Source organism: Leucopleurus acutus (genome assembly GCF_964270905.1).
Source record: "Leucopleurus acutus genome assembly, chromosome: 8".
Taxonomy (NCBI): Eukaryota; Metazoa; Chordata; class Mammalia; order Artiodactyla; family Delphinidae; genus Leucopleurus; species Leucopleurus acutus.
In genome coordinates, this window is record NC_139151.1 from 103658138 (window position 1) to 103679287 (window position 21150).

General features: G+C 55.4%; 1 protein-coding gene across 3 annotated transcripts in view; it reads right to left on the bottom strand.

Moving 5' to 3' along the window:
- The window catches only part of SPTBN2 (spectrin beta, non-erythrocytic 2), a gene marked incomplete at both ends in the record, with an annotated part of 30677 nt that overhangs the window by 7140 nt on the left and 2387 nt on the right, over positions 1–21150 (bottom strand). For 2 of the 3 annotated variants that reach the window (XM_082844874.1, XM_082844873.1), the window contains 20 exons: positions 80–169; positions 424–648; positions 1861–2124; positions 4392–4538; positions 4766–4856; positions 5200–5402; positions 6085–6841; positions 7182–7319; positions 8919–9789; positions 10022–10175; positions 11324–11626; positions 11961–12119; positions 12679–12796; positions 14265–14452; positions 14575–14687; positions 16475–16590; positions 16883–16963; positions 17121–17212; positions 18030–18203; positions 18636–18787. In XM_082844874.1, coding sequence (XP_082701000.1) covers positions 80–169; positions 424–648; positions 1861–2124; positions 4392–4538; positions 4766–4856; positions 5200–5402; positions 6085–6841; positions 7182–7319; positions 8919–9789; positions 10022–10175; positions 11324–11626; positions 11961–12119; positions 12679–12796; positions 14265–14452; positions 14575–14687; positions 16475–16590; positions 16883–16963; positions 17121–17212; positions 18030–18203; positions 18636–18787 — 4436 coding nt within the window. Of the gene's footprint in view, positions 1–79; positions 170–423; positions 649–1860; positions 2125–4391; positions 4539–4765; positions 4857–5199; positions 5403–6084; positions 6842–7181; positions 7320–8918; positions 9790–10021; positions 10176–11323; positions 11627–11960; positions 12120–12678; positions 12797–14264; positions 14453–14574; positions 14688–16474; positions 16591–16882; positions 16964–17120; positions 17213–18029; positions 18204–18635; positions 18788–20849; positions 21028–21150 lie in introns of those variants that run through there. The other variant, XM_082844872.1, reaches the window with a different exon arrangement.

Sequence of the window (21150 nt, forward strand, 5' to 3'; positions counted from 1 at the left end):
CCCAGTTCTTAAGAAAACACACTTTCAAGTCTGGGGAGGCTCTTGGGACCCTTTCTTCTGCCTTTAGCCTCTGCCTCACCTGGTTTTTCTTCATGAGGAGCTGGACACTGGGCAGGTCCCTGCCATGCTCCATGGAGCTAGCCACGGGGAGCCGCTCCGTCACCCACAACTGGATACGAAAGTGGGGGTTAGTGAAGGTCCGGAGGGCAAAGTCCGAGCTGGGGGTTGGAGAGTGGGGACTCCTGGGGGAAGGTTTTCTAGGGCTCCCGGTTCTGGGGCCAAGGGACCTAGAGGGTGTCCCTAGAGGGTTGACTTTCAGTGCCAAAGGGAAGAGAAAACAGAGCAATGCTGGCATTCCCCCCAGCATCCAAGAAGGAGATTAGAGAGCCAAAGACAGCCCCGTCCCAGGCGCCGGAGACTCACGATCTCATCCTCCACGTCCCGGTGGAACTGGTGCTGCTCGCGAGAGGCTTGCAGGCGCCGGCAACGCTCCTTCATGGGCTGGCACAGGGCCCTGAACTTCTCCTCCACAGCCCGCGAGGTCCTCTCCACCTCCCCTGCACCCTGGTCTTCCTGGGCCAGAGCTTTTGCCTGTGCCTGGATTGCTTCCACCTCCTTCTCTCGCACAGCCATCTCCCTTTCCAGCATCTGCCAACCGGAAGAGGAAGGAGGTGTTATCACCGTACCTCCACCTTCAAACTCAGCGGAGACACTGGTCTATATCGAGCCAATCATGAATTCTTATCCCTGGGGCTCAGCCCAGGGAGAGTATCTCTTCATGGCCTACATCAGTGGATCTCAAACTTTGATATATATGAGAATCCAGGGGGTGTGAGAACTGTGCTAGCTATCAATTTACTGTCTCTCAGTCCCCAATCCATCTCAGTTCCAAGTCCATCTTTGCCCATTTTGAGTCACTGGAACTGGACCCTGTAAATATTTCTCCTTTGCCAGCTGGTGCAACACTAGGCCTTGTCCATAGAGGGCGCTGGAGGGACACCTGGATGCATAGGCGAGGCAGAGGCTTCCAGCTACGGTTCCAGTGTGCTTTCCTTCTTGCTCCTACGGCACAACTGCCCGCGGTGTGCAGGAGACCCGGTGGCCCTCACCCTCCAGCAGGTTTTGCTGGCATCTCAGTGGCAACTTCCTGATGGCCCGCCTTGGCCTGCCAGAGTCAGACCTGCTCTGGTCTGTGACACCCCATCAAATTTCTACGCCATCCAGCGGGCCTCTGCCTTCACCAGTGAGGTCTGAAACTCGGCCTTGGGGTAGGAGGAGGGCATCCCATTCCTTCCTGGGCGCCCCCTCCTCAGTCCTAGAGGCAGTAGCTGCTCCCTACATGTGCTATTCCTGCATTCTTTAGACCAGGGGTCAGCAAACCCCGCCCCTGGCTGGGTTTTGTAAATCAAGTTTTATTGGCACACAGCCACACCAGTCTTTTACGCATCGACTACGGCTGCTTTTACCCTAGGAGGACAGAGTTGAACAGTTGTGACAGAGACCGTATGACCCTCAAAGCTCAAAATACTATTTGGCCCTTTACAGAAAAATGTTTTCTGATCCCTGTTTTGGAGTTCTCTTTACCCCACTGGCAGGTAACCCTCTTTTATTAGTTAGTCGTTCTTTTCACTAAAGTTTCCTTGTTCAAGTTTGAGTGTGGTTTCTGTCTCCCGACTTTACTCTGACTGACACACACTCCCAGAGATTCTGACATTGGTGGCCCGTGGAAGTCGCCTTGAGAAATACCAGTGAAGACACTGTCTGCAAGGGCTGAGGATGGTCTCGTGAATCTCAAGAGCTACTGACTCCCCCCTCGTTTCTTCTGCTGTTCACCAGTCCCACCAAAGGCCCGCCGTGTACCTGCTGCTTCTTGAGCAGGATGTTGACGCTGGTGAGGTCCTTGCCGTAGTCGTCGGAGTGCAGCTGGGCCTGCAGGCTCTCCAGCCAGCTCTCCAGGGCAGAGCAGCTCTGGGCAAACAGCTCAGCTCGGTTGGCATCAAAGAGGCTGCGGGCTTTGGCCTGGGTGGTGGTCTCCAGCTCGTCCCAGCGCCTGTGCAGGTCGTCTAGCTTCTCCCACACCAGAGCTTTCAGCTCCGGCTTCTCCAGAGTCAGCTCCCGCCCTTCCTGGGTGTGGGACAAGGAAGGGGTCAGTGTCAGAATTAGATACCACTGAACACGAGCCGATAGCAGAACAGGGACCTAAAGGGCAGCAGAGACCTGAAGTAAGGGCTATCTTACCGAGTTCTTGGGTGTTCTCCAAGCTTTCTAAGCTCTCCTACCCTCACTGCTGAGTAAACCCTACTCCTTCCTCAAGGTCCCATCAAACCTCGTCTCAGGGCTTCCCTGGTGGCGCAGTGGTTGAGAGTCCGCCTGCCGATGCAGGGGACACGGGTTCGTGCCCCGGTCCGGGAAGATCCCACGTGCCGCGGAGCGGCTGGGCCCGTGAGCCATGGCCGCTGAGCCTGAGTGTCCGGAGCCTGTGCTCCGCAACAGGAGAGGCCACAACAGTGAGTAGGCCCGCGTACCGCAAAAAAAAGAAACAATACAACTTTGTCTCAGTTAAGAGGCCAGTGCGCTCTCTCCTTATTTTGAGTTCCCTGGTGCTTGTGGTTTTCAGTGTCATATTGCACGTGCTATTGTGTTATCGGCCATCATTTTGTGTTTCTCAGCTCATTACCTCTCACCTGATCTATGGCAAGTGACTCTCACCTGGTTTCCCCACTCCCAGCTCTTCTGCTTGAGGACTTTGGTTTCTGAGGAGGCAGCGTGACTTGATCTGTACGCAAGGTGGCCTGGAAGTGCCAGGGAGTTATGCCCCCAGAAGCAGTCCTCAACCAGCGACAGCCAGGGCATTGGTGGACCAACGCTGGGAGTCCTTGCTTTGGTTGGGATAACTCATGCATGTTCCACACCGTCGCCCAGGTGTCCCATGAGGACTGAGTGCCAGGTGCTCACTGGGGTAACTGGCATGGCAGTGGACCCTTCACTGACTACCTTCCCTTCTCCGCCTCACCTCCCCACCCGCTACTGGCATTCCTGTGATCACCTCCCGTGGAAGTGTCCTGCACTGGAAGCCTTGCTTCCAGGGGAACACAAACCAAGACACTGCCTTCAGGCCAGGATGAAGAGCACCACTGGGGAACTTTACCAACCGTCGGCACAATCCACTCTGATGCACAGTCCTTACGTGGTGATCGGGGCTTTTCATGACCCGGCCTGGCAGGCTTTTCCCACCTTTCCTTCCATGGCCGCTTCACGCATTCTGTGCTCCTGCCAGAAGGACTTACGCCCTTGCTCCTGGACAGGCGCCCCACTTCCACACCCCTGGTTTCTGGTTTCTCTACCAAGAAACATCTTTCCCTCAACACCTCTGCCTGTCCAAATTCTCCTCGTCCTTCATGGACTGCCCCGCTGGCCCCTGCTTCTAGGATTCCCACGTCTCCTCTCTCCTTAGTGCCCAGGCTTTATCAGGCTCTCTCATTATATTTGTTATATTCTGCTTTGGATTGACTTTAGCTGTTTGTGTACATGTCTCATATCCTGGCTCCTGTGTCATTCCTCGAGGGTGGAGCCTGCAATGGAATCACCTTTGTTCCCCACTCAGTGCCTAATACAAGGCCTTGTACAGAGTAGCACAAAGTAAATATTTGCTGAACAAATGGAGAAACTGGATCCACACTGGTCTCTTCCTCTTCCCAACCGTCATGCCCTTGAGGGAAGGAGAGCATCTTTTTATATACCTTGCAGCACCTAGAAGAGTGCTGAGCACACAGGATGTTGTCCAGGAATACTTGCTGAGTAGAAATTAAGTTTTGCCTGTGCTCAGCTCTTGAGGCAGAGCTGGGTGGGAGACCAAATACCAGGAAAGCAAGACTCAAAAACGAGGTTGGCAAACTGTGGCCCGAGGGCCAAATCTGGCCCACCACCTGTTTTTATAAATAAAGTTTTATTGGAACCCAGCTACACTCATTCGTTTATGTATTCCCTGTGGCTGATTTGGCACCACACTGGCAGAGTTGAGTAATAACAGCAGAAACTGCGTGGCCTGCAAAGCCTAAGGTATTTTCCGCCTGGCCCTTTAGAGAAGTTTGATGACCCCACTGAAGAGTGCCCTCCTGCTCTGGACCAGGAATAGATATCGTGCTGACCCAAAGCTGCAGTCTGGCTCCGTACTAATTTGCCTTTTCTCACAGTTCTGGAGTCACTGTCCCATTGACCTAAGACATTTGCTCCCCAGACCATTTCTTTCCACCTTGGAAGTTTGGCGCCAAGGGCTCCATGATCTCTAAACCAGATCCTGAAGCCAGGACCCTCCCCTGCACTGCGGCTGGGACGCTGAAGGGAGGAGGTTCCAAAGGCTTCCTTCTTGCTGCCCCCGTCCCATTGCTCACCTTGTCCACCTTGTCCAACCAGTCCTTGTTGGCGGCCAGCTCGGCCATGAACGCCTGGTGCTTCTGCCACTTGGTGTGCAGGTTGCGGGCCTCATCATAGGACACGTCCTGGGCTGTCAGCATCTTCTCGTCAATCCAGAGTTTCAGCTGGACCGATCATGGAGCAGGGATGGAGAAGGGCAGAATACACTTCAGAGAGAGGGAAGCGTGAAGCGGGAAGGGGGCGAGGTGGGGGATGTGGGGAGAAGCCAGGCAGGGATTCACATGCTCAGGTGACACTGCAGTGGACTGACTCCAGGCTCAGAGAGCGAGGGCGTTGTGGGAAAGGGTGGCCAGGGAACGTCAGAGGCGACATGGGGGACTGAGAGCCTCACCTCGTGACAGTCTTGTAAGAAACGCTGCCGCTCTCGGTTGTCCCGAAGACGGCCCAAAAGCTGCTGCACTGCTTCTTGATTCTTCCTGTGTCTGTAATGACAGGCCCCTGTGAAGCCCTTGAACTTGCTATGAAAGAGTTATGACCGTCTAACTAACCTAGAAGCCCTCAGTCCTCCTCCTCTGGGGACAACACCTTCCGGGAGCGCTACAAGTCAACCCAGCAACCCTGAGGCCCAGTGTCCAGCTACCCTAGGAGACTTCGGGGAGGCGGAACTTCCCCGCCTGTGACTCAGTCCCTCTCGGACCACTTGGTTTTTCCTCCTCTGCTTTTTGTCAGCTCCCCACCCCCATCTGTCGGTCTGAGTGCCATGTTCATCCTGTTTTCACCTGGTCCCCTTTAGGGACCCTCATTTGCCCACTGTCCTCATCATACCTCCTCTCTATGGAGTCTGCCTTCTCTTGGATCTTCTCGGCATGGATGTTGCCCTCAGACACCAGCTGGCGCCCAGCTTCCAGGAGCCCGCGGATCCGCTCACCGTTGGCATCCATGGTGCTCATGAAGTCTTCCAGTTTTTTAATGGCGGCATCAGCAGCCTGGAGTGTCCCCGGCATCTCCGTGTGAGACAAAACATATTCCTGTGTGGGAGGGGAGACACCGAGCTCACTTCTCAGCCTCTCAGAAGGAACCTGCCAAAGGGCCCACCTGAGGCATGGAAGCCAACCAGGTAGGGACAGGCAGACTCTGGCTCTGAAGACGGAGGGATGGTGCCTGATTATGTGGGAGTCTCAGAAAGTTAGAAAGGAGCTGGGCTGGAGGGCCTTTAACACTCCAAGTCCTGTTGCATCTTATTTATAGCTGCTGATTACATTTCTGTTATATGACAAGCCAGGTTTTCTATTTCTTCTCTAGTCAGTTTTGGTAAGTTATGTTTACATCTTTTTTTTTTTACTCCCTTTTTTTTTTTTTTTTTTGGTGGTACGCTGGCCTCTCACTGTTGTGGCCTCTCCCGTCGCGGAGCACAGGCTCCGGACGCGCAGGCTCAGCGGCCATGGCTCATGGGCCCAGCCGCTCCGCGGCATGTGGGATCCTCCCGGACTGGGGCACGAACCCGTGTCCCCTGCATCGGCAGGCGGACTCTCAACCACTGCGCCACCAGGGAAGCCCCCGTATGTTTTTTTAACGTGTTCTCCCTGCCCATCCTGTTCCCTCACCTACTCCATGTGCTGCGTTTACCTCCTCATCCACCACTCCTTCACATTCCTTTGGTCCCTATTTCCCACTTTTTCCTGGTTGGGACTTTGCCCCCCAGACTCTTACCTGGCTGCTGAGCACGCCCTCGGCCTGGCGAGCATCCCGCAGGAACCCCTGGAAGCCATGGGCCTGGGCAAGACGGCCTTGTCGGCTCTCCCACATGCGGCCCAGCTCCTCCCAGCCGGTTCCCAGCGCTTCGAGTCGCTGCCGTAGGAAGAGGCACTGGGGATCGGCCTGGTCCCGGGTCACCTCCTCACCCACGGCCCGAAGCTGGCTGTACTCGCTCCGGGCCTGCTCCACCTCTCCCCGCAGGGCTGCATGTTGGGCCAGGAGGGCCTCTGCCTCAGGCAGGGTGGCCGGCCCTTCTTCAGAGGCCACGGAGGTCTGCGTGCGGCCGAGCCAGGCCTGGAAGTCATCCAAGCTGCGCAGGAAGTCCTGCAGCCGCCGCGCCTCGCCCAGCGACTCCTCTCGTCGCCGCATGGTGGCCCTGAGGTCCTCCCAGCCGGCTTGCACCTCTCCAAGCCGGGCGCTGATGGCAGGGGCTTGGGCGGGGTGGCCAGCAGCCAGGGCATTTGCCTCTCGGGTCAGTTCGCCCACCCGGGCAGCGATGGCCTCCAGGTCCCTCTCGGTGCCGGCCAGCTTACGCTGCAGCGCCAGCACCCCGGCCAGGTCATTGCCCAGGCCCTGGGTGGACTCGATGACCTTGGTCTTTTCTCTCATCCAGGCCTGGGTCTCTGTGCACTCTAAGTGGTAGTTCTGGATGCTCAGGGCTGACGTCAGAGCTGCCTTCTTGCCGTCAGCCAGGGACCGAAACTGCTGCCACCTGAGGGCAGAGGGAGTGTCCGGAGCTGCTAAGCTTTCCCGCCCTGTGCAGGTAGATGGGAAGCTTCTTCCTGCTCTCTCGCCCTTGGTATAACCTACCGCCTGCTTCTGCCGTTTAGAGAGCCTGCTCCCTACTCATCTTCCCGTGACTCCTCCTTGTCTGCTCCCTGTCCAGGCACCAGCCCCTTCAGACGACCATTACCCCACTTCCATCTCTTTCATCACCACCCCCGTCCGACATATTTCAGATGGCTTTCCCTCCTCATTTTAGCCTCTCTCCCATGCCCTACAGAACTCTCTTCCAGCTGCCGTCCTGTCTGCTGCATCCTTTCTCACCCCACCTGTGGTTGAGCTGCTTCTGGGTGTTGACAATGCTGTCCTTCCCCGGGGGGTTGGCCTTCAGCAACTGCTCTGCGATGTCATTCACAGCAGTAATTCGCGCTGCAAGGGCGTTCATTTCAGGCTCCAGGGTCTCGAACCTGATGGGGTGGAAGAGCTGGGCATGAGTGGTGGGAAGCAGCGGTGCGCTGGTCCACCTCCCTTAGATGCATGCCCACGGGAACTCCTCTCCGTCAACATGAGGCTTATTGACAGGTGCCTCTGCACCTCTTCCCTACATGGTTCATAGCATCTGTGGATCAAAGGGGAGCCCCCAACTCCCCCCAGACATCTCTAGAGTGGCTCAAAAACATGGTAAAAATTAAAGGTGAGGACCAGCTGGACAACAAGTCAAACTAATCCCTGGCACAGGCCTTCACCCTTCAGCAGAACCTCCCTTATTCCTCCTGGGACTCACCCCTTAGCTGCCTACCTGGGTCCCACCTTACTAATATGTGTTAAAAAATGAGTTGATAACGAAAAAAATTTAAGTGATAAAGATGTGAAGCATAACTTCTCCTGGAACATTTCATATTCTCATAGAGCAGAGTCTGCAAATGGGCCACGTAATAAATATTTTAGGTTTTGTGAGCCATTCGGTCTTTATCACGAATATTCAGCTCTGCTGTTTTAGTGCAAAAGCAGACACAGGGATGACATGCAAATGAATGGGCATGGCTATGTTCCAATAAAGCTTTATTTACAAAAACAGGCAGAGGCTGTATCTGGCATAGGGGTTTCTGACTCCTGTCATGGGATATATTGAAAAAAGCAACAAAACATCTTTAATTACATTTTTAAAACCACCAAGAAATTTGACTAGAGATTGAGTAGTAGGGACTCCCCTGGTGGTCCAGTGGTAAAGCATCTGCCTTCCAATGCAGGGGACGCGGGTTCCATCCCTGGTCAGGGAACTAAGATCCCACACGCCACAGGGCAGCTAAGCCCGTGCGCCTCAACTATTGAGCCCGTGCGCCACAACTGGAAAGAGAAAACCCGCACGCCAGAACTAGAGAGAAGCCCGTGCGCCACAACGAAAGATGATCCCGAGTACCGCAACTAAGACCCAACGCAGCCAAAAAAGAAAAATAAATAAATAAATAAGTAAACCAATAGAAGGAAAAAGAAGATTGAGTAGTAGGTGATATCAAGGAATTGCTAATTTTGTTTTATGTGATAATGGTATTGTGTGTGGTTCGATAAGAAAAACATCATTTCTAAATTATTTTAGGATTTCTTATTCTGTAAATAAAGCTACTTCACGAGGGGTTAATCAGTGTCTCTGTCTAAAAGGTTTATAACTTCAAAGCCTTAGCTAGTGTAAGCCTGCACACACAATTACAAAATAGTGTACTCATATTGCAAATTTCTGTGCTCCTGGAGAATACAGAGGTGAAAAGTTAATACTGGGGATTTGCTTTTGAAAAGGACAATTAATCAAACAGAGCAAGATACTGATGATGACTGAATTTGGGTGAGGGCTGTATAGGAGTTTGCGGCATAATGTTTCTATTTCTGAGGCTATTTAACGTTTCTCATTAAAGCAGAAACCGGACGACTGGCAAGACTCCAAAGGATGGATGTAGCCAGAGCAGGCAGTTTATGGTGGCACCCACCATACACCACCACGTGGGGGCCACCCTATACACTGGCCCCAAACTCAAGGCCACTCGGGAGGGCGGGGCGTGAGCGGGGCCCACCTTTGCTGCACGACCTCCAGGTCCTCCAGGCGCTCAGGCAGGGCGAGCCCGTTTAGCCACTGCTCCTTCTCCTCCACCCAGAGCCCGCAGGCCCCCGCCTCGCTGAGCATGGTGTAGAGCGCCAGGGCCGCCTCCAGGGCACGTGCGCGCTCGCCTGCGCGGGCCAGCAGCTCCTCGTAGTGCCTCTCCAGGGTGGGCAGCCGGCCCTGCACCTCAGGCGCGCGGCTCAGCACGGGAGGCAGGGCCGCGGCCTGCTCCCTCAGGGTGTCCAGGGTGGGCCGGTGGCCTCGGATCTCTTCCTCCAGGGCCCGATGCTGCCGGGCCAGGGCCTGCGTGGAGAACTCGTCGTGTCCCAGCTCGGGGCTGGACACCAGGCGCAGCGCGTCCACAAGCCAGGCCTCCATGTCGTTTGCGTCCGCCTGGAACTGGTAGAGGCTGGCGGCCTGGGCGAGCCGCTGGGCACGCTCCTCCGCCAGGGCCTCCAGCTTCTCCCACTGCGCCTGGAGCTCGGCGGTGCGGGCGGAGGCCTGGCCTGCCCCGGGGTGGCCCTCGGCCACTAACTGCCGGCCCTGCTCCAGGGTGAGCTTCAGGGGCCCCAGCCGGCCGCTCATCTCGCCTCGCAGGGCTGTGTGCTTGTTGAGCAGGCGGAGGACGCCGGTCAGGTCCCGGCCGGTTTCTGCCGAGGCCAGCAGGTGCTGCTGCTCCCGCACCCAGGCCTCGGCCTCGCCCACCTCCCAGAGGAAGCGCCAGAGTCGCCGGGACTCCTCCAGCCGGGCCCGCCGAGCCGCTGCCAACTTGCACAGCGACTCATAGTTCTGCTCCAGGGCGGCCACCCGCTCCAACACCAGCTGGGGGTCGCACGGTTTGTACTCTGAAACAGTCACACCAGAGGGCCAGAAGCTGTGGCCCAGCCCTCTCCTGCCCCCTGTGTACCCCTAGTTACGAATCCCCCCACCCCACCCTCTTAGCTCTGTCGCCCACCGTCCACCCATCATCTTTCCCGTCCCCAGGTTTTTCCAGTCTTGCTGCTTCAGCTCTTAATGTTCTCCTTCCCAGCCCCCCCCCCCACCTTTTCTCCAGTTCCTCCCCCTCCCGGTTTTCACCTTTTCCTGGGTCGCAGAAGCGCAGTGCAGAGGCGCTGACGGCCCGCACCCTCTCAGCCTGTACAGCAATGTCGGCTTCCACCAGCTCGTGCAGCTGCAGCAGGTCCTCCACTCCAGCCAGATGCTTGCCCAGGTCCTGGGACTGCAGCCGGCCCTGCAGGGCGCACGCAGCATGTCGATGGCCGTCTGAGAGCCGCCCGGTTCCCTCCCAGTCAGGCCTCTTGCCCCGCCACACACAGGCACTAACCTCGTCCCATCTTCCTGGATCAACCACACATCCCGACCTCTTGGGGCGGCTCCAGGTGTTGCACCCAGGTGAGCACACATGCTCCCAGCTGTCAGCCCTCACTCACACACGTAGTGACCCCTGAGTTCTCTCCTGGCACCCTGGCCTCTTTGTACTCAACTCCCCTCCTGCCGAACAACTTTCCTACTAAACCCTGCTCCTGGAATCTCCGCTCTGACTCATCATCTCAGCACCAGAATTATCGCCACCCTCCTATGGTCGTGGCTCAGTCCCCAGCACCCCAGCAATCGTCAGCATCTCTGCAGACCTATCCACATCCCCGTCTCTCGCCTAGATCACCGCAACAGCCTGTGACTGGTCTCTCTCTGCTCCCACTCTGGCTGCCCACAGCCATTCTTCAAATAGCAGTCAAAGTGACATTTAAAAAAATGTAAAAACGCAGAATCATGTCTCTCCCCCTTTTCAAAACCTTCTAATCACTTTCAATGCTCCATGTTACTCTGAGTAAAATCCAAACTCCCTGACCAGGCCTGTAAGCCCTAAGCGAGCAGGCTGCTTCCTCCCTTACCTCATCCCCTGTCCCCTCCCTGTTCTTACAGCAGCCCATCCCCACCCCCCGGCCTCCCTTCTCATCCGGAACATGCCACACGTGAGCAGGCCAAGGGCCTTTCTGTTCCTTCTGCCTGGAAACATTCTCTCCTTAGATCTCCCTGTGCTGGCTCCTTGGGACATTCTGCTCTCAGCCTAAATGGCATTTTTCAGAGAGGCCTTCCTGGACCACTCCATCGCACGGCCTGTCTCCCTTTCCTCATAGGTTTCATGCCCACCTGCTATGTTGTTTTTTGACAGGCCCACGGGTTTGATCATCAGCCTCCTCCCACTGGAATGTGAGCCCCCTGTGGACAGGGAGCTGTTTGCTCTGTTCATCTGAACCGGGGTCAGGGCCCTGGACTGGTACATCCTCTGCAAAGGTTCAGCTGAGCAGATGGGCGAACGTGCCCTTCGTACTCCCACGGTCCCGACCACCTTGACCCCACCTCCGCATCCGCTGGTACCTTCATCTCTTCCATCCAGTCCATGAGGTAGAGGAGGTCCTGGAACACCTTCTGCAGCTCCAGGTTGAGGAGAAGCCGCTCCCGCCGGGCGGCCACCATCTGCCGCAAGAAGTCCCAGAGCCGCGCCACGTTGTGCTGCCGCGCGGCGATGCGCTTGATGTCGTGGTAGTGCTCAGCGGCCAGCTCGGCGGCCACGGCGTCCACTGCCTGCACCCGGCCGCTGTAGGCCACGATGTCCGTCTCGATGGCTTCGTGCTTCCGCACTGCTGCCTCCACGGCGGCCAGCTCCAGCCCAAAGTTGTCCTGGGGCGGGGACAGGGAGGGAGGGCTGGGAGCTCCGGGAGCCGCTCTGCTCCCCCCCTGCCCCCCACCCCCGGAGCACTTCTGCTGCGAGGTGCGAACTCCATGGGGTGGCTCTCAGCGTCCTCTCTATCCCACCCCATCCTGTCTCACCAGCCCTTCTCCTGTTCAACGCTCTGGCCCCTGGTTCCCGGGCTCTTGGTCTCCAAGTCCGTGTGATGGAGTTCTTGTTTCTTTAGCTCCCCACCTCGCAGGGCTCCTTATCCACCACTCTCTCTCACTCTCCCATGTCTCCAGACCTGCCTGGACAGGCCAAGAGCCCCCTGCCGTGTCCTACCTGGGACACAAGGCGCTGGTTCTCGCTAAGCCAGGTCTCCCGCATGGCAGCCTTGCGGTCGAAGCGGGCGGCCAGCTGCTCCAGCTTCTCCTGGCGGATCAGCTCCGTGCGCAGGGCCAGCTCACGCTCATGCTCAGCTTTCTCCAGCCGCTCCCAGGCCTGCGAGGTGGAGACAGGATTAGTGCTAAAGGGCCAGGGCTCAGGAAGTGAGGGCGGGGAGGGGTCACCGGGGCTGGGGGTGCAGGGTGGGTCCCAGGGAAGCTCGGTCTAGTGGGTCTGTGGAATGCGGTCAGACGCCTGTGCAGGGAAATATGAGGAACAGGGTGGCGTGAATGCCGTGGAGCCCCATGAAAACCACGTCTGCTGGTGGACAAAGACGGGAGGGGGACAGGGAACAGTGGAAATCACTGGATTTGTTTCTGGTGGTGGGGCTGTGGGTGAACCCTATTACTTTTGTTAATCTTATGCTGTGAAAAAAATGAAACAAAAGTAGGGCCCGTGAGTCGAGGATATGCTGAACAAGATAAGGGACTGGGGTATAATTTGCATGGAGAGACCGAGGGAGGAGGAGGGGGACGTGCAGGACTCGGGAGAGGATGTGGGAGTCACGCCTGCACCCGGGATGGGTGGGTTCAAGCCAGGCCGAGGGTTCAAGCAGGGACAGTAGGGGCTGGTGCTGAGGGTGGGTCGTCCCAGGGATGGAAGGGAGGCTGTGGACCTTGTTGATGTCAGAGATGAGCCGGCCCTCGCGGGGCGTGTAGACCTTCTGGTTGTTGGCCCGCAGCTTGCTCTGGATGGTGAAGAGCAGCACTTCCAAGTTCCCTTTCTCAGTGAACCTGAGGCAGGAGGCCAGGTGGGGTCAGAGTCAAAGGCCACGAGGGGCCCGGGGGCTCTTTACATTTCAGAATGAAGTTGTTCTGTGTTGCTTTTCTTCTTATAAAAGCTTGTGAAAATACTGGTAAACCACGTTTAAAAAGAACCTAATTTTAGGGCTTCCCTGGTGGTGCAGTGGTTGAGAGTCCGCCTGCCGATGCAGGGGACACGGGTTCGTGCCCTGGTCCGGGAAGATCCCACATGCCGCGGAGCGGCTGGGCCCGTGAGCCATGGCCGCTGAGCCTGCGCGTCCGGAGCCTGTGCTCAGCAGCGGGAGAGGCCACAACAGTGAGAGGCCCGTATACCGCAAAAAATAAATAAAAAAGAACCTAATTTTAAAACAACTGAAAACCACACAGACACGACCACTGTCACCCTTGGGCATGTATGTACTGCATTTCTGCTTTACACAGACGGGATCATACCATAACCATAGCTAACATTTGTGGAGGACTCACTCACGGAGAGCCAGGCCCTGTTCTCAGGGCTTTGCATGCACTAACTCCTTCTCACTGTTACCTACATTCTCTCGTTACCCCCATTTTCCAGATGTGAAAAGCGAGGCACACACAGGCTAAATAATGCCCAGTGCTCACAAGGGTAGGTGGCAGAGCCACGATGTGAACTCAGGTACTTTGAATCTGGACGCTTAGCCCTTTGCTCTCTGCCATCCACAGACAACTGTCTTGTAACTCTTAGGTTTCATGAACGTCTTTTCAGGTGAATAAATACATTTCTCCGATATTATTTTCAGTGGCTGTACCATGACCTATTTTTCTTTTACAAAGGTCACGTTCGTGAATATCCTTGAAGCTATTTCTTTGTTCAATGCCCAGAAGAGGACTTTCTGGGTCAAAGGGCACACCTCAAATCATTCCCTGGAATGCACAGGAACAGATGTTTTCTGGCTTAATATTAGTTTTGGAGCTGAAACACATTAACTCCAAAAGAGCTCAAAAACAAAAAACACAGAAGTTTTAGCATGTACCGTATAGAACCATCTAGTAGTAATTCCATACTTCAACAGTCAGTTGCTAAAATACATAAATGATAAGAACCTGTGCAATGCGCAAGTGACCAGCCACATGCACGTATTGCCAGCGACAACCTGCCTGTCGGATCCAATCCCCTGTCCTTAAGCTGGGATTGGGTTGCCGAGACACCCCGACCAATCTCTTCTGAGTAGACCGCACCGGCTCTACATACCATGGCAATCATTTCCACAGCATGATTTCCTGTAATGGGTGACCATTAAAATTTTTTACTTTGGAAACTGCTAATGGGGCTCTGAGCGGGGGGAAATGAGCCTCCACTGCATTTATGTGCTGCCGCATCTCCCTCCCAAAAGGCTCCCCTCATTTAGGCTTCCTGCTGTGTGAGCACAGCTTGGGGCAGGCAGGCCGTGGCAGGGTGTGGCTCAGGGACACCTACTTGGGTGGCTTCTCCACAGTGCGGTAGGAATTGAAGGACTGGAGCTGGTTCTGGACACCACTCAGGGAGTTGGCCAGCTGCCGGTCATTGAGGGTCACGATCGTTTGCTCAATCCACTGCAGCAGCTCTGAGGCCAGGGACTCATACTTCTCCACCAGGCGCTCGGCCTCCATGGCGTGGTCCAGCACCTGTGAAACCGTGCTGTGGGTTCCCTGGCCCAGTCCTCCCCTGCTCCTGCTTTAGGGGAGTAGGACCCCTAGGCCAGGCCTCCTCTGGTCTTTATGCCTACCACCCCCATGCTGGAGAGTACCTTGCCAATTCTTTTGCCTTCCACGGCCAGGGCCTTCATCTTGGAGAAATAGTGGTAGTAAGTAGCCACGTAGGTAATAATTGATTTCTCATCTGGTTGGTCCACATTCACATCTGAGAAAAAGGACCACTCAGATCAGGCCGAGATTAGAAACCCGCCTCCCAGAAGTATGCCCCAATCCTAGGGGCCTCCTAGCCCTCCCAGGCTGATGATATCTTTCCAGCTTCCTTCAGAGTAAAATGACAAATAAACTATTTGGACTACAAGGGCATGAAAAGCTAACCTTTCTATTCTCCCTCTTCCTAGAAACAAGCGGAGTTTAAAATCCAGAAGCCCAAAGAGTTTAAAATCCAGAAGCCCAGTGTAAAATTAGTTGTTTGGAGGAAGAGAGACAAGAAAAGAAATAGCATTCCCATTGGGGGATGGATCGTGGACTTATGGGCTGGAAAGATGCCCAAGAAGTCATCCAATTCAGGGGCAGCAAGACAGAAGGTATGAACGAGGCCTCCTGAACCCAGAATGTTCAGAGGGATGGGCCCAGGGAGCCCTGGAAGCAGGGACAGAGGCCAGTTCTCAGGGCTGTCTTGGGGCACAGTCATGGCTATTTCTTACCTCAGTCCCAAAGTTCAGCTGTGGGCCCAGGAGGTGAGTGTCCTTCAAGCCAAATTAACTCCTACCACGAGGACACCAAGGCTGACTATGACTTGAACTCTCTTAATTGGTTCTCTTAATTGGGCCAGCTTGTATCCTACCTACAGGGAAGACTATTAGACCAGAAGCCCTCCTGACCACCTCTGACCTCCCACAGGCAGGCGGGAGCCACGGAAACCATCTCAGAAAGTTACGGGATACGAGGCTTTACTTAAATATTCTTTATCATAGCTGTGCTTCTCAAATGCTCTCCCAGGAACCTTGTACTTGGCCTGCTTTGATCACTACTTAGCTGATGTTTGTCACTCTGGACTAAGAAGCACGGGAACAGGGACTACAGGTGCGATGGAAGACGGGGAGAAAGTAACCAAGTCCGAAATCTGCCCAAGGAGCTTCAGAAGGAGCATTTTCAGCAAGGAAGTCACTCGGCCCTTCCGTCCTTCCCTTTTCTGGCTGCACCAAGACGGCTCTCTGCTCTCCCAGAGAGGTGACTGAGGAAACAGGCTCTGGAGCCAGGCTGCCTGAATTTGCATCTCAGCTCCACCAGCCGTATGACCTTGGGGAAGTCACTCAAGCTTTACAGGCCCCTGTCTTCTCTTCCATAAATGGAGCAGGATATTGATTTCAAAGGGGGTGTTGTGAGGATTACATTAATTAGAGCACGTCAAGTGTAGTGCCAGGTACAAAACAAGAGCTCAGTGGCCATTCCCAGTCTCATCAGCATTAGATCGGAACCACAGGGGCCAATGAGTAGGGTCAGCTGACCATAAGGCCAGTGCTTTGTGAGACCTCAAGGTCACGGAGCTTAATTTAGAACCCTAGAGTTTTGGGATTAGAAGGGCCCTTAGAGACCACGGAGACCGATCTTCTCATTTTAGAGATGAGGAAACCGAGCCACAGAGAGGCCAAGCGACTGGCTCTATGTCACAGAGCTGCTCCGTAGAGGGGCTGGGATAGAACCATACCCCAGGGCTCTTTCTGCCACGGGGCTGCCTTTCTTCCTATATTGAGATATACTTTTCACGCCATAAAATTCACCCTTTTAAAGTATACTATTCCACGGTTTTTAGTACATTCACAAGATTGTGCAACCGTCACCACGATCTAAATCCGGAACATTTCCGTCACTTCCCAAAGAAACCCCGTAGCCATCTGAACGATCTGCAGTTCCTTCCCGTTCTCGCCGCCCTCAGCCCCTGGCACCCACTCATCTACCTTCTGTCTCTAACCCACAGCCTCTCTGCCCCACCTTCAGGATCCAGCAGCTTCGTAAGTCCCAGCTCCTTCTCAGCCAGATTGAAAGCGTTCTGCAGATTGTAATGTGCATTACACTTCTTCAGGGACTCAAAATCCAGCAGGTCTGGCCTGGGTGAGGAAGGAATATAGAAGGTATCAAGGGCAAGGGAGATTCTGAAGAGGAAAAGTAAACCACTCCTATCTTTCTCCCTAAGTCCCCAACCCTCCCTGCCCCAGGGCTCCCATCGCAAGCCCTCCATGCAGTAGGCACCCCGACATCCTGGCTCTTCTCCGAACGTTCCTTTCTCGTAACTGCCGTGTAGCTCATCTCATCTCACTGCTTTGTCTATGTGTGCCTGGGCCCATGGGTCATCAACCCGTCCAGTAACTCAGACAAGCTCTCGAACCCCCGTCTTCTCACCGGTGTTTATGTACAATGGCGTTGAAGGCCAGCCCATCTCTCCAGCTGGTGGTGAAGTTGTGCACGTTGACATTGGGGTACCTGTAAACAGAGGCCAGGATAGACAGTGAGGAGGCCCATCCCGGTCTGTGTCTCGAGGATGGACCTCCAGCTTGTGGTTCCTGGCCCCCATCCTTCCTTTTCTGCACAGCCTCAGTGCATCCAACCCTCCAAGGCCACGCTGCCTGGGCAGCCTCACCCCGCGGTCTTCATCTGGCACCACAGCAGCAGGGCATCCTTGGCTGACTTCTTCTCCTTATTGTCTTCTGTTTCCACACTTATGTCTTGGATCTAAGAAGGAAGGAAGGACAGAAGGAAGGAAGGGAGGAAGGCAGGCCCTCACTCCCTGAACAGGGGCTCCTGGAATTATCAGAGATGCTCAGAGATACACGGCAGGAAACTGCTCCTTAGATTCCTGGATTAAGGGTCCAAGGACAGAGCCTGGGGACCTTTCCTCCTGGGTCAGTGACCACAAAACTTCAGGTCAAAGGGATCTGAGGCAGCAGAATGGGGTGGGAACTCAGAAGAGTGGAAGTGCCTCGAAGCGAAGAATGCGGTTCCTGCAGGTGGGAGAACTGCAGGTAGTGGAGTGAACATTTCCTGACGGCTGGGTTTCAAAGGTGAAGCTGAGAGAGCTCTGCTTAGGGCTGGAAGGAGCAGGGGAGGTTACACCCGGGGAGGAGGCAGGGGAATCAGGAGAGCTGTGATGGCGTTAAGGACACTGGACTGGCTTTGCTCAGAGCATAAGAAGGAGTAGGGTGGCTGTTCTCTTTTGAGGGAGGTGAGCAGAATTTGAGGCAGCGGAGTGGGCTGGTAACCAGACCCCAAATGTAGCTCTAAAACTCTCCGTGGGGAAGGACCAGTCTGTAAAATTTCCAGTCCCTTGTGCAGCGGCATGTGGTCCTATAGCCCGTGACCAGTACACAGACCAGGCCACAGAGAATTTGCCACAGAAGTTTGACAACATCCACGCTGGCCTCCACCCTGTTTAATGAGGAGCGTCCCCTGATTTGGCGTAGGAGGTCCTAGGCCCTCCGTGTGTGCAGTGACCTTGGGGGCTGCAGCACCGGTGTGCAGGGCACCCACCGAGCAACACCGTGCGGGGTACCTGGAATCGAAGGATGATGGTCCACACCAGCCCGAGGGTCAGGCGGTGGTTCCCGTCCACTATGTCATGCGAGCCCACATTTTCCAGGTGCACTTTTTGCTCCTTCAGGAACTGCAGCGCCTTGTCCACGTTCTCCAGGCAGTGGATCCGCATGCGGCCCTTTGTGGGCTTTGGCTGTCGAGGGACCGGGGACACAAAGCCATGGGACCATGGGCCTCCTCTTCCTTCCCTCCTAGCTTTCCCGGGGCCCTGCTTCCTACACCTTCCCCCTGACCTCCCTCAGGAACACAGGGACCGCCCCAGGGAGCTAAAGCTGAGTTGCAGATGAGGCTTGAGGCAGATTAAGATTCCCAAGGGAATTAAGGACACCCAGAGTGGGTGGGAAAAAAATCTTTTCAATGGGGCCACTGTTCCTGTCTCCACGAAGCAATGCTCCTGGTTTAATTCACGCAGCAAAGCCTCTCAAAATGAAACCATCCTTTGAGCAGAGGGCGGCCACTGCTTTCTGCTCTGTGGTGTCACTCTTCTTGTTCGGGGCCACTCCCATAGCTTGTCCCCTTGACCACTGTCTCTCAGGCCTCCTCCTCCCTGGTGACCACAGCTCACCAGTGTCTCTCCCGAGAGCACCTCGAGGAGCCTCAGGAGGTTACGTCCATCCCGGAGGTCGCTGTACAGGTCTCCCACCCGGCATGTCACCCGGGCCAGGTGAGAGTTGACCCACTTGGTGAAGGTTTTCTTCTGCACAGCTTCTCGCTCATCTGTGGCAGCAACATGGGGTCATTTCTGCCCTTCAAGTACCGTGCACCTGCTTCTAAACACCAGTTGGTGGGGTTGGGGAAGTGAGGTCTGGGGAGGAGGAAGGGCAGGAAGACGGCCGGGAGGAAAACCCATAGCTTAAAAAGCCGGGAAATACAGAAATTGGAATGAGTTCATAAGCAAGGTGAAGAACAAAAATAAGAGATGGAAAACAGGCTTTGAGAAGAAAGGATGAAAGAAATTAGAAGCAGGGGACATGCAGGGGAGGTCTGGGATCAGGACTCTGTCATTTAACAGTGGTGAAATGCTGTTGCTTCACCCATCAGGGCCTCACTTTCCTCATCTGTAAAATGGGGACATTACTTTCTCTTTCAGCAAGTCATTGTGTTGACTGAGACAACGTGTGTAAGATGAGGCACGAAGTGGCTCCTCGGTGAGTTACTGTTTATAGGCATAATCTAACCCGAAGGAAAGAGTAAGAGTTGCTCAGGTCGGTCCAGCAGAAGGTATGGCTGTTCCCTTTTGGTGGTGGACAAAGGAGAGGGTGTGAACTTAAATTACAGCAGCCGCTGTTCCAAGTGGTCATTAGAAGGATGTGACATTATAGAGGCTGCAGGCCTCCTGAGTCAGCTTGCTCTCTTGGGATAATTTAAAGAAAAGACAGGCTCCTCTACTTCTGGGTTGACTCAATTGGTTGCAAGGGGATCCTGTCCCAGGACACTAATATTCCAATGCCAAGAGGGAAAACGTCATCGTGAAAGTAGGAAACAGGGGAAACAGTGAGTCCAAGAAACACGGGGTGGGGGCAGGGAGAAGCCAGGCAGAGTTTAGCGCCAATCTCCAAAAAAGTGAGGAGGTGCCTGCTGGCTGGTCCACAGGGGGACCTGCTGATGAGGGGATGCTGTTACATTTCACAGAAAAATAAGAATTAAAAGTATTATAAATGACAACGTGAGGGAAGAGGCTCAGGCCATCGGAAGCTGCTCCGGCCACTAGGATTTCCACCAGTTCTCCCCAGAGGAGCCCAGTGCAAGGACCCAGTCCAAATAGCCAGGGCCTGAAGAGTCACTTGTCCTTCCGTCTCAGCACCAGCATCTCGGAAACCGAAAAGACTCACCCCTTAATCTCACATTCCTATGTACCTCACCCATAAAGCATAGCGACACACCCATGTCTATTTCTGTCTTTCTTACCTCCAACCCCGTACCTGGGACAACCTTGGGGTCCTAAGAAATGCTCAGATATCCTGATGCTCTGTGGGCCTTCTCTCAGGGTCCACAGGCCCTGCCCGAGCCGGGGACTGCCCGGAACATCAGCCATTACTGGACCCATGGAGTCTGCCCTGATGCCAGGCACACAGGGGTGAGGCCATTTTGGTGCACAGGTAGCATGAGAGGGGAAGATGTGGAAACGGGGGCAGCTAGGAGAAAAATGTGCAAAGCCAAGCGCCAGGGACAAAGTGTAACTTTACAAGGCATCCACGGACACACAAGACACAGTGGCTCCCAGAGATACACTGGAGTATGGCCGCCAGGGTGAACACAGCCTGCTCAGACATATACCTGAGCCTGTCTGCACCAGCTCCCTTTGACACACTCCCGGGTTTCCACACACACTTAAGACACCCACTCAGAAACCCAGGGCAGCACAAACACGCCCTAGGTCCCTCGCCTACTGGCTCACTCTCCCTGTCTCCTTCCCTGACCACCCCAGCGGGCGTTTCCTCCCAAAGGCCGGAAAGTCTCGGCGAACCACGTTCGCTCCCCGCCTTCGAGGACACACGCCCAGCTGGGCCCCGACGCCGCCGTCACACCCGCTCTCGATCTCACCGCCCCTCCAGCGGGTCCAAGCCTTTCCCGATTCTGTCAGCATCCCCGTGTTTTCCGGCCACTTGTAACTATTCCCCCGGCACTTTGTCTCCCAACACAAACGTCTGAGTCACAGAAGACGCTCCCCCCGACCCCGCGTTCCTGGCTCCGGCTCCTCTACCACGCCCCCCGGGCCCCTCGCTCCGCGGGGCCCCCTCTCCGCGCGGCTCCCCTCCGCTCGCCCCCCGGAGCCCACCTTGAAGCTGCTTGAAGCGTCCCTCCAGCATGCTGGCGTACTGAGCCGGGCTGATGAAGGCAGCCGGCGAGAGCGGGAGGCCCCCGGGGATCTGAGACTCTTCCACAGCCTCGTAGTAAAACTCGCCGGCCCCATTCAGGCCGTGCCCGTGCGCCCTGCTCACTCCGTGCCCGTTCATGATGCTGCTGCCTCTCACTCTCCCGGGGCCCAGCGTCCATGCTCTGCCCGCGCCGTGGCGGGGCGCCGAGGGTCGGCTCCCCCTCGAGCCTGGGATCCCGCGAGCCTGGGGTCCCCGGGTGGC